We start from the raw sequence: 12,413 nt of genomic DNA, 5'->3' as shown, positions 1-12,413 counted from the left end.
CGATGGCCAGAACTGAGCTGCTCCAAAGCCAGGAGCCAGGTGCTTCTTCAGGGTCTCCCACATGGGTGCAGGGTCCTAGGGACTTGGGCCATCCTCTGCTGCTTTCCCAGGCCACAGCAGAGAGCTGGATTGGAAGTGGAACAGCTGGGACTCAAACCAGCGCCCCTATGCGATGCTGACACTGCAGGCAGCAGCTTTACTCACTACATCACAGCATCAGCCCCATCAAGTAGCTTTTCAATCTGTCTCCTCTTTCACCTCAGCCTTAACAGCCTGTGGCTTCCCTTGAGCCCTCCCCAACAGAACCCTCCAGGTTCCCACACACCATCCATAGTGACTTTTAAAATGACTGGACACTATAGGCGGGTGTAGTGGTGCAGTAGGTAAAGCTACTGCCTGCAAAGCCATTATCTTGTATGGGGGCCAATTCAAGTCCTGGCTGCACCACTTGAGATCCAGCTCATTGCCAACAGCCTGGGAAAGCAGCGGAAGATGGCCCAAGTACTTGGGCCCCTGCACCTACATGGGAAACCTAGATGGAGTTCCTGGCTCCTGGCTTTGGCCGGGTCCAGCTTTGGCCATTGCAGCCATCTGGGGAATGGACCAGCAGATGGAAAATCTCCCTTTCACTGTCACTCCCTCCCTTGTACGCTATCAGAAGCCTGTATGCCCCCGACCTGTTCCTGCTGAAATTCCCCCACCACCCACAGGAGAAAACCTGCCTGCATGAGCATCCCTGCTGGCATTTCTAGTCCCATCTCCTCCTCCTCCTCCCAGCCAACCCTTGGGCTGCTGTTCCCACACAGCTCCCTCAGGCAATGGTTCTCCCTCACCCTTCATGCCCTGACTGGGGTCTTCGTGTGACTTCTCCTTCACACAGCGGGCCCACACAGCTGCTGGGGCTGTGCCTCTGAGCTCTGAACCCCAGTACAGCTAGAAATGTTTACCAAGTTCCTGGGAACAGAATGCAGGGAACTAGGTCTGTAGCCAAGGGAGATTCAAGCAAATGCTCCTCACTTGACCTTCTTGCTGTTCTGTGGGGGCCCTTGGGCCCTAGCTGCTTGTACACCTGGGGGATCCTGAGCAGGCAGCAGCCACTCAGGCCCAGAGGGTGGCCCCCAGCAGCCATGCAGCCAAGGTGTGTGCACATCTGCATGTGGGCTTGGCTGCACGGGCATGTGCTGTTCTGGGTACTCTGCTGCATAGGACAGACAGGGCTGAGCTTCTTGTATGCCTGTTAGCTTCACTCTCAGATGCAGGGCTGCAGGACAGACAGACAGGTGGACAAACAACTAACACAGGGCAAGCACTGGCCTGGGCTTGGCCTTGTGTGGGCACTGAAGCCTGGGCAACAGGAAGCAGGAGCCTGACTTGGAGATAGGGGACTCACCTGGGGTAGGGGGCGCCAGGGGCTGCAGTGGGGGCAGGGAAGTGCTGTCTATATCCGCAGGAAGGGGACAGGGGGTAGAGAGGAGGGCTGGGCCTGTGGTTGGGAGAGACAGCTGTTAGCAGTCTGGCTCCTTGCCAGACCTGGGGAAGGCCTTCCCACCTTGAAATGCCTGACCCATAGTGTGGTGCACTTGGGCCTCTGCTGGGCCTTCTCCAGTGTATTTCAAGCAGCTGCCACGAGGGGGCGCCTTGTGCTGGTGCTTAGAGGTACAAGGGACAGCTTTCTCCTGGTCCCCAGCTTAGTAGGCCCTTGGCCTCTCCATCTTGAGTTGTTTCCTGAACAAAACAGGGCTGATACCCTAGGCTAAACAGCTTTTCTCCCAGAAGCTCACAGGACCAATGCCAGATGCACCCCTTGGGCTCCTGCAGTCACCAATAAAAGCACTGCTAACCAGGCTCTGCACTGCTGGCTTTTTGCCCAGGTCAACAGCTAGGGAGACTGCACTCTGAGAGGCCAAGGACCCTGAGGAGCGGATGGTTTAAGCACTGCTCCAGTACCCACATCCCTGCCTGGCACACAGCAAGACTCACTGCAGAGATGGCTACAAGGCTATTTGTCCAGTGGTAGCCACACAGGAGCTGAGTCCAGGGCTGCCCCCCACAGAGCCTTGGGTCATCAGCTCCAGGTTCAAGTATTTGGGGACTCTGACCTAACAGATACTTTCAAGAGACTGGCCTGGCCATCAGGCTCTGCCCCGTGCACTCGTGCCCCTCTGCGACCCTGTGAGTACTCAAGGGGCAGTCCGACTTGTGTTCAGAATAGACCTTCATCCACAGATAATCTGGAAGTAGAGAGGTGTGCTGAACGGGGTGGAGGGCCCCAGGTCCGGCCTCTGGTCTGTCCCACCTTCCTGGAAAGCCACGCTTTGCTGCCAGGTGATCGCCTCAGGCCAGAGGAGCTGTAGCCTGCCCAGTTCAGTGTCATCAGTGAGTAAAGGGCCAAGTCCCCTGACCTGCAGGTCTGAGAAGCCTTTTCGGGGTCCAGCCTTGGGAGACCCATTAGGCTGCGACTCAAGCAAACATCAAAGGAGCAGGAAAGGACACTGCCCTGGGGACTGTGCTGTGGCACAAGTGAAGCCACCCTTTGTGGCCCCGGCATCCCCTGTCAGAGCACTGGTTCGCACTCCTGCGGCTCTGCTTCTGATCTAGCTCCCTGCTACTGAACCTGGGAAGGCAGCAGATAATGGCCCCGTGTGCTTGGGCCCCTGCCACCCACATGGAAGACTCAGATGGAGTTGCAGTGGATGGAACATGTTTCCCCTCTCTTCCCATGTCTGTATGCCTTTCAAAATAAATCCTTAAGAATTAAAAAAAAAAAAAGCTAAAAACAGCTCAGCCAAGGAAGGCACCACCCAGCGGCAGGCACTGAGGCCATACAAGCAGCAGCCTTCGCAGTCCCCTCCCTCTCGGGCCCACATTGATGTGGTTCTGGAGGTCCCAGAGCTGTCTGTGTCCAGAAGGACCAGGACACCAAATATCTCAGACACTGAGGGAGAGCTGAGGTGCAACAGGACTGGGATACGGCTGGCTAGCTACCTGGGGACCACCTACACTTGGGCCACAGGTTGGGACTGAGCTGCTGGCCAGACTCAACCTCTGTACAGAGCCAGCAGCAGGGTGCTTGCTGGGCACAGAAGGGTGGAGAGCAAAATGCAAGGGCAGATACAGATCCCACCTGCCCATGGTGCCCCTCCCCCACTGCACCCACACTCACCAGCTCACAGTGTGCGGGAGCTGTCCCACGCTGCCTGAGGTCAGCGAGTAGAAGCCGGAGAGGTCAGGGGTCTGCAGAGGTCTGGGAACGCCTGTGGTTGTGGGGAGCAGGTGAGTCACGGGGTCATGTACCCTGCCCCCTGTGCCAGAGGTCCAGACATACACTGCCATGTTCAGGACTGTGCCAGTTTGGTAACAGTGCCCACCAGAGGACTTGGGGGACTCTCCTAAGGACACTGCTTGTCCAGGAGGCAGAGCTGGAGTTGGGAGTGGGAGGCCAGGCCTTGCCACTCTGCTCTACTGCTGCTCTTAATAGGCACCTGTTTGGAGGCCTGCAGCTTGGCTTTCTGAGCAGATACAGACCCCCTCAAGAGCCTGGCTAGGGAGCAGGGCTCCACCCAGCCCCCGGAGTTGAGTCAGCAAGCTCCCCACAGCTGACAGTAGTGGATTTCAGAATGAGGCCTGAGGCTGAGGTGAGTCAGCCATCACTTTCCTCACTGCAGGGAGACTGGTTCACAGCCAGCAGCAGGGTAGGGATGCCTGCTTCCTCACTGCTGCTGCCATCGCCACAGGCCCCAGGCTTCTGTGTCCAGCTGAAGCCTTCAGATTTGGGGATGCCTGGCGTCACCTCTCCCAGCTCTCTTGTACCCTCCCATAGTCCATCTTTCTGGCATTTTCTTTGGACCCTAGGCTTGTGCAGTCTAGGTTCTCTTGTTAGAAAGTGGGCCCAACTGCCTGGTTTGAGAAGCGCCAGGTACCTGCTCCTCAGATTCTGCTCCTACTGGGGTCCTCTCCACCCCAGGCCCATACCTTGCTTCTGGCTGATGTCCGCGGGTGCAGGTGTGGAGTGTGGGTTGCTGAAATGTTCGTAGAGAGGAGACAGTTGGGGGACACCATGGGGGGGCTGACTGGCCTTGTTGTGCTGAAAAATGAGAAGAAAGGTGGCTGAACGTGGGCAGTGCTGAGGGAAGAAGGCTTGGGTGTGGCCGTGCATATGTGCAGAGCCTTCATGAGCCTGTGTGTGCAGCCCACCCATCGAGGAGCAGAGGCCCCAGCGAAGGGGCTCTGTAATGCCACTGTGTTCAGTGGCCCCACTCACTAGACCCCAGGCTGCCCAAGCAGTCCCATCTCCTAGGTAATCTCTTGGTGTCTATGGGCACTTGATTTTGGGATGGGCGTCTGCCCGTGTAGGGACCCTTCCTGGCTTCCCAGTCCCAGAGATCCTGCAGCTTCTCGAAGGTCCAGGGGCTTGTCCAGGGGGCTGCTCCCAGCCACCAGCCCTAAGCAGCAGGGCCTAGACCTCACTTTCCTCAGGCCTGACTTGTGTTGTTGACCCAGGGAAGGGGCTCCCCGCAGCCCCTGACTCGGGAGGTGTGGCCCGGCCCCCGCACTTCCTGTCTCCTAGGCGCTGCAGCACTCTTACTTTTCACACTAGTTGCAAGGCTGTCACGAGATGACTCAGTCAGCAGGCTGGGAAGGGGGCGCCCCACACAACCTTGCCACAGGGAGTCACTGCCAGTGCCAGCGCCAGCTCTGCGGAGCCTCCACGCCCAGCAGCACAGACCAAGGCCCCGGACACACTGTCCATAACCAGGACTCAGCTTCCCACCCAGAGGAGCCCTCTGTGGGGATGCTGCTGGCTAGGGCACAGATATGTGACTGCCATCCCATGGCACAGGAGAAACAGGGATGTCTTTGGGGCAAGACAGTAATGAAAGGGTGTGGACAGCCTCCTCCCCACCTTGTGGGTGGAATCCCCATGGGGTGAATGTGGCCAGACTGCCCGAGATCTGCTGCCCGTCCTGGTGATGAAGGAGTTCCTGAGCACTTTGTTAACAAGTCTGGGGGAGCCTGGCACAGGTTCCTGGGCAGCAGACTACTGAGCGTCCAGGCTAAGGCCAGACATGACGCCCCCAGATGGGCACAGGCTCCCACCCCTCCCTAGGCCAGCAACCGCCCTGGCTGGCCATCTTTGTGTAGTACCTGCCTGCCTGTGCCCTCAGGTCTTGAGGAAGGTGCTGACACCACCACTGGTCAGTCCCACGCTCACCTATGCAAACGGCATCCCTGAAATCCCCGTCCCCAGATAGGAGCTGGTGTTCTGATAGCTGGCTGGCAGGGGAGAGGGGCGCAGGCTGCAGCGGCTGTGGGCTGTGTGCACACACACATGGGGCACCTTCAGGTGCTGAGTACTTGCCACGTGCCAGGCACTGCCGAGAAGTCTGCAAGCCCAGTCTTGTGCCCACCAGGCCACAAAGAGGCTGCCATCGCGCCCAACCCTATGGCCAACTCCCTGGCCCCTCGCTGCCCGCAGTTCTCAGCTCATTCTCTCTTCCTGCCCCATCCCCTCACTGGCCCCCAGGGGCTTCCACCATCCTGACCTTGAGGTCAGTTTGCAGCCTTCCTTTGACCCAACCAGTGGGCACTGTCTCCTCCTTGGAATGTTTCTTTGCTTTGGCTCCCAGAATGCCACACACACATGACCTTCCCCCGGCCTGACAGCCCAGCCCTTCCTGGACTTGTTTCTGGCTCCCCGTCTCTTCCTCTTCCACACATCCAGGCCATAGCTTGAAACATCTTCATCTGATGACTCCATCTCTCCTGGAAGCTGCACTTCCAAATTCCTGTTTCCTCGGGGGCCCACAACACTCCCCAGACTCTGCAGGTCCAAATCAGGACCCTGAGTTTCCCGCCAAGATGCTGCTCCCCGACGTTCCAGTTACTCGGACCAGAAACCCCGCGATCCTCCTGCAACCACGTCCAACCTGCCAGCAATCCCTAATGCTCCTAAAACCTAATCACTTCTCCCTCCCTGTCTCCCACCCAGTCCAAGCCACCGTCACTTCTCACCTGGACGGTACCTCCCTGTGCCCTCAGCCACCTTCCATCCAGCAGCCACATGAGTCGGGTCCTGTCACTGCCCAGCCCAAAGGCCCCAGGGGCCTTCTTCACTGTCTCTGCCCCTGGGGCCTGCAAAGCCCCTGCTCCATCCCCAACCCCGGCGCCCGCTGCCCGCTCCGTGCTTATGTGCTCAGGACCCGCCAGGGCGGTCTTTGGCCTCTAGCTGCCTTCTCCGCACACCACACGGGCATTTTCATGCCGGCTCTTGAAACCAGGTGGGAAGCCCAACTGGAGGCTGCTGACCATTTCACTGTGGGATGCTGTACCATTCGGATCCCTTCTCTGGGCCTCAACTTCCTCCCCTTGTAAAGTGGGGATGAGACAATCCGTCCTGCCCAACTCAGTCCCAGCTGCAAACACCCTGGGAGCAGGAGCCCAGGACCTACTAAAGTGGGAAGCTTCCTGGAAACCCCCAGGGGCCTCTTTGCCAGACAGGTTCCCAGGACGGTGTTGGCCAGATGGCATCAGCCCTGACCAGGCCCTGTGCCAGCTGAGGGCAGGGAGACAGCCTCAGGGTCCACTCCGTCACAAACACTGGACCATGGCAGACACATTCCCCCTAAGGGCACAAATGTCTTGAGCCCCAGACCAACAGGTGAAACCAGCACCCTCCGCAGCTCCCTCCATCCAGCCTTGGTTCTGGCTCGTCCACCTTAGGACAGATTGGACTTAGCTGGCCAAGGAGGCAGCTGTGAGGCTGGGACGCCCAGGTCCGAGGTGCCCGCTTTAGGAAGCGACGATCACGCAGTCTGCTCTCTGACCAGAGGCGGGAGAGTGTTTCATGGCAGCGAGGGGCTGCGCAGCAGGCTTCTCAGTGAACCTCCCCTACCTACACACAGGGCCAGCATCAGCCAGGAAATCCTGAACAGCCCTCCGCCGGAACTGCCACCAGCACTGAGCCTGCCCGGCCGCACCAGGCCCTGCCCAGGTCACAGCAAAGGGCAGGTCCAGGAACCCTCAGACCAAGTGGCTCAGCTGACAGCCGCCCATCTGCCATGTCCATAGAGGGGTGGGGGCCGCCTGGTAGGCAGCGGCTTCCTCCTGTCTACTGTCAGCCTTCCCTGGGGTCTGGGGGAAAACATCACTCAACAGGAGCGGGCAGCCAAGCCATGGGAGGAGTGCTGGGTCGGCAGTGTGCGGCCGAGAACCCCTGGGCAGCTGGAGGTCCTGGGCTGGCCGGGGCTCTGGGGCAGGGCACTGAGGGCCTGGCCAGTCCTCCCCACGTTCATGCAGGCTGCCTCCTAGCCTCACTCTCCAGCCCCTTCTGTTGGTGGCGGTGGCCAAGGACAATCATCTGGCCCAGGCCTCCCCCCGCCCCCAGAACGTCCTGCTCCAAGGCCTTGGCACAAGGCTGTTCCAGGGCCAGGCTGCCCAGACAGCAGGGTGGAGTCGCCTGGGGCCTGGCGTGTATATGGGGAGCCCAGTGGCTGGAGCTCTCCCTCCCTCCCTCCCTCCTCCACCTGATGATGCCTGTGCCCAGCCCCCAAGGGAAGGAAGCACCTCAGTGGCATGACCTCATGGCTCTTGGGTCTGAGGGCAGAGTTCCAAACACAGGGCTGGGCATGCAGTAGGTGCTCGGAGCATGGCAGAATGCAGCAGCAGGTGGGTGACTCAACCACAGCCCAGACTCCCGGGACTTCCTGCTCCTGCGCGGCTCTCCCTGGCGCTGATCCATGTCTACAGTCCCCAGGCTGCTGCTCGTCCTTTTAGGATGCTTCTGTTAGTCCATGACTAGGAAGCCCTCCTCTAGCCATGCAGGGGGTGAGAAGGGGGGACTCCTGAGGTGGGTCTCCTCCGCTCTGAGGTCTCCTGCCCCCTCCTCGCCGAGTCCCCCACTTCCTGCAGGCGCGGGTGAAAAATAAACACAGCCGGCATTTTCCCTGCAGACCGCAGCGGTCTGCGCAGAGGCTGTGAGCGCGTCGAGGGCCCTTGCCCCTGCCGGCAGAGAAACTCCCTCGCTCTGACAGTTGGCTTCGAAAACCCCCACCGCCTGCCCCCACAGCACTTTCCCAGCAAAGAAAGTTGCTGTTTCCTGTGGCCACAAGCCCGAGGGACCGCGGGGACGCATGGAGCGGAGCAGCCCACGAGAAGGCCTTCCCAGGGCAGGGCTGTGCCAGGAGAAGCTCCCCAGCCCAGGACCCCAGTGCATGGCTGCCGCCATCCAGTCCAAGTGTGTGCCCTGAGCACCCACTCTGCTAGGCAAGGACAGCTTCAGGCACACAGAACAGCGTGTGCTAGCAACTAAACAGCTCCTCAGCCCTCCACTCTTCAACTCAGATGCTCCTAAAGCAGGCACTGTCCCCATCTGACAGTGAGGGAAACTGAGGAACCGGGCCAGCCAGCTGGCAAGTGGCAGAGGTCGGTGCCTCTCTACACTGCGAAGGCTCTGTGGGTGCTGTGGACACAACAGCAAGGGAGCAGGGGCAAGGCGGGTGCCCAGTCCTAGACTCAGCCTCTTCCTCCTGCAGCCCAGCCTGCACCTCCCTGACCCTACAAAGGCTCCAAGAGGCTCTGCCATACCTGCCTGCCTGCCCGGTGGCAGCAGACATGCTCCCAGGGTCCCAGCCAGGTCCCCCTGCCCAGGCGCCGGCTCAGCGTCAGCGCCTCCCCGTCCATGCCTGCTGCTCTGCCATAGAGCTGTGACTTCGGGCCCCTCAGGCACAACGCTGATCCCAGTGCCTGTTCCACATCTCGCGCCTCACGCCCCTTCTGAGGGAGGGTGACCAGTTAAGTGGCTACTTGCTGTTTGCCGAGTGCCCAGAGATGAAACCCAGTGATACCAATGCCACACGTGACAGCCTGACGGACCCTTCCAGGCTCGGCTCGGCAAGAGCACCGTGTCCGCTCACGCAGCCCTCCACCAGGTCAGCGCCAGCCTGCTTGTGGGCGCCCAGCCAGCCGTGCCCCTCCCTCAGTCTGTGCCAGACACTTCCCCCATATGGCTCGGCCAGTTCCTATCTGTCAGGCCGATATGAATGAGACTTCCTCCTGGAGCCTCTCCCAACCCTGCCCCGCGGCGGCGTGGACCCCATGGCACTGAGGTTGCCCACTTCCTCGAGTGCCTGCCCCTCCCGTGGTCTGTGACTGTGCCCTGCTTCCACTGGATGGATTCCAGTGGGGCCTCCAAAGGTGGGTCCCCGCAGTGAGGGGGTGGAGGGGGAGGGCACCCAGCCTGGCAGGGCTGGATAAAGCGCCCTGGCAGGGCCAGCACCATGGCTCACTTGGTTAATCCTCCGCCTGCAGCACCAGCATCTCATATGGGCACCAGGTTCTAGTCCCGGTTGCTCCTCTTCCAGTCCAGCTCTCTGCTGTGGCCTGGGAAGGCAGTGGAGAATGGCCCAAGTGCTTGGGCACCTGCACCCGCATGGGGGACCAGGAAGAAGCACCTGGCTCCTGGCTTCGGATTGGTGCAGCGCCGGCCAAAGCGGCCATTTGGGGGGTGAACCAACGGAAAAGGAAGACCTTTCTCTCTCTCTCTCTCTGTAAAAAAAAAAAAAAAAGAAAAAAAAAAGAAAAAAAAAAAAAAGCACCCTGGTACAGGGTCACAGAAGCACACAGCTGAGGCCAGGGGAGAAGGAGCCACTGCTTCAAGTCAGGGGACATCCTACATAGTTCCCTGACACCCCCTGGCCACCGCCTCGTCCCGCCCTGCCTGCAGTACTCAGTCGAAATCAGAGCAGCTGTTACTCACACGGTGCCTCCGTCCTCGTCAGAGAAAGCACCCAGGGTGGGAAGCATGGGCAGGCCCCGCCCCTACACAACCTGAGGACGGCCTGCTCAGGAGGATGCTTCCAGTTCTCATTTCTCTTTCTGCACTGCGGGGAGCTGGGGGTGGCAATCCCCAGGCAGGCTCCCTGGCTGTGATCAGCTCTGGCTTCGGGCTCCAGGCCCCACCAAGCAGCCCCACAGCAGCACCGGTGCCTAGTGCCACGCCCAGCAGCTGTGGGGGATGCTCCCCAAGGCTCAGGCCATGACAATGAACTTCTCAGAAGAGGCAGGGCCACACACCTTCCAAAGGAAGCTCACGTGGAGGCCTCACCCCTGCAGACCCAGCGGGGCTGAGAGGGTCAGCCCCGAGAAGCCTGCTGGCCTGCTATCCCCAGCCCCCGCCCTGGGCCCTGCTGCCCGGGACACAGTGCTCTCCAGAGGACGGCCCTCAAGCTCCCCGCCCACAGCGTGCTGGACGCCCTGTGCCAGACACCCACTGCAGAGCACAGAGCCGTGGCTGCATGGCCAGCTGAGCTGCACGGGCTGGGGGCTGGCTGGGTCACACCCTCGTGGACCAGGAGGGTCAGCCCCGCCTGCGGGCACAAAGCTGTTACCATAGTTGCCAGAGTCCTGCCAGGTATGCATGGCCAGTCCACCAGTGCCTGGCCTTGCCGTCAGGTTACAGGGCGTCTGCCACAGCAGAGGTGCGGGCTGACGCCCCAGCATGCAGCCCTGGCAAACCACAGGCTGGCTCGAGGCCCAGCCTGACCCCGAAGCACCCTCAGCCTCGGGGCACGCCGGGCCCAGCTGAGCTGAGAAGCCTGGCCTGTGGCCTCCAGTGGTTTCTACCCGTTCGTTTGCTTGCGTTCTCCTTCCTCCTCTTTGAAGTGAACGCCCCTCCAGACAGGATGTTTTCAGAGGAAAATGCAAGCTTCCGGGAGCTGCTGCAGCTGAGCTGCTGCTCGATGCTCCTGACACAGTGGGGGCCTTGCAGCCCGGGCCTGGGCATCTGCCCGTCACTCACTCAGCCCCTCTGTGGCGCCCACCATCCACCATGCAGCCGCAGAAGCCAGCCTGGCTCTGGCAGGAGGGGCAAGAAAGCAGGCACCTCGGCTCTGCAGCCACCCCCCCGCCCCGACACCCCCATCTGCCCTGCTCCTGTGTGCTCCGCTTTGCACTTCGTAGACGAGGACAGTGACAGGCGAAGGGTCTCTGGGTGCAGATCCAGGCACGCGTGTGGCCTGCCCCTCCAGTCCCAGGTCCCATGTGTCGCCAACCCCTGGCTAAGAGCCTTGCTCGAGACAAAGCGGCTGCCAGTGTGGCTGCACCCGGCCCAAGAATGGCGTTGGGAAAGAGAACTAAGAAGACATTAACAGGCTTTCTACAATCACGTTTTCCATGAATTTTTCGAAGAGGAGCTGTATGTGCCCTGCCGCCGAAGGCAATTTTGGTTCTTGGTCACAATTGACAAAAAGAAGCCCAAGAGGCCATCGCTCCCTGGGACGTGGCCCGAGCCCTGCCGGCTTCCTGTGCAAGGGGGCAGGCACAGCTGCTGGACGAGCGAGCATGCTGCCTGGGAGGGAGGCTGGGCTGGGAGTGCTGAGTGGGGCGGGCGGCCAGCACTGGCCTGAGGGTGGGATAAGGAGCAAAGACAAGCAGGGGTCTCCTGAGGGGCCTGGTCAGTTTAGATCTTCTGTCAGCCCCAGGGTTCAGTTCTGCCCTGAGGCCATGGTCAGGGCGCTCACTCACCCAAACCCCCGCAGCTACTGCCGGTGCAGGCCCTTGGGGCTCTGGCCCCAGTCCAGGGGTTTATCCACAGGCATGGAGGAGCTGATGTAGGCGCCTGCCCCAGCCGCTGACCCGGGCGTGATGAGCAGGAGGAGGGCGCCAGGACCCTAAGGCACAGCCCCCTGATGAGGCCCAGTTAGGGAACCTCACACAGAACCACACCAGAACAGCTAGCCCAGACATGCAGGAGACATGCGGGGGTCACCTTAGGAGTTGGTGGCATCGTGGGAGGAGCAGGGAACACCACTGAGGCCTGGGTTCCAGTCCTCCCGCAGCACCTACGGAGCCCAAGTCTCTCCACGCCTTGTGACGATGATAGGCGAGTTCGCTGATACTCTTTTCACTTAATCAAGAGCAAAATAAAAGGGCAGGGAGTGGAGGGGGAACAAAAGCAACCAAGTCCCCAGACAAAGGCTTTTCAGGAAAGCCAGCTCTGGCCAGGTCATGGCCGCTGAACCTTGATTTCCTTGGCCTGCTGCCTGACTGCTCTCGGGCCAACTCACAGGGTCCTGACTTCCAGCAAGCACAGTGAGGTGGCGCAAAGCAGAGGGGTAGTGCAGAAGGAATCGCCCTGAAAATGCCCCAGTGGGGCCGGCGTCCCGTGTATGCGCCGGTTCCCATCCAGCTCCCTGCTACGTGACTGGGAAGGCAGTGGAAGATGCCCCAGGAACTTGGGCCCCTGGCACCCATGTGGGAGACCAGCATGGAGTTCCTGGCCCGGCCCTGGCTGGGGAGTGAACCAGAAGACAGAACACTGTCTTTCCTTCTCTCTGATGCTCTGCCTTTCAAATTAACAAATAAATTAATTAAAATAAAAAGCCTTGGGTCACGGCTCCAAAGCAGCTTTCTCGCGG

At 60.3% G+C, this 12,413-nt stretch overlaps 1 protein-coding gene across 8 annotated transcripts in view; it reads right to left on the bottom strand.

The window, feature by feature from the left end:
• TCF7 (transcription factor 7) overlaps nucleotides 1–12,413 on the bottom strand; it is a 34,545-nt gene that overhangs the window by 12,802 nt on the left and 9,330 nt on the right. For 4 of the 8 annotated variants that reach the window (XM_051844214.3, XM_051844215.3, XM_051844210.3 and 1 more), the window contains exons 4-6: nucleotides 3,973–4,084; nucleotides 3,164–3,254; nucleotides 1,391–1,483 (exon numbers count right to left, since the gene is read on the bottom strand). In XM_051844214.3, coding sequence (XP_051700174.2) covers nucleotides 1,391–1,483; nucleotides 3,164–3,254; nucleotides 3,973–4,084 — 296 coding nt within the window. The remainder of the gene's footprint in view (nucleotides 1–1,390; nucleotides 1,484–3,163; nucleotides 3,255–3,972; nucleotides 4,085–12,413) is intronic. The other 4 variants (XM_051844212.3, XM_070076097.2, XM_070076096.2 and 1 more) reach the window with 1 other exon arrangement.

Source organism: Oryctolagus cuniculus, chromosome 6 (assembly GCF_051225735.1).
Source record: "Oryctolagus cuniculus isolate XC-2025 breed Fujian yellow rabbit chromosome 6, ASM5122573v1, whole genome shotgun sequence".
Classification (NCBI taxonomy): Eukaryota; Metazoa; Chordata; class Mammalia; order Lagomorpha; family Leporidae; genus Oryctolagus; species Oryctolagus cuniculus.
This window is presented reverse-complemented; position numbering and strand designations above follow the sequence as displayed.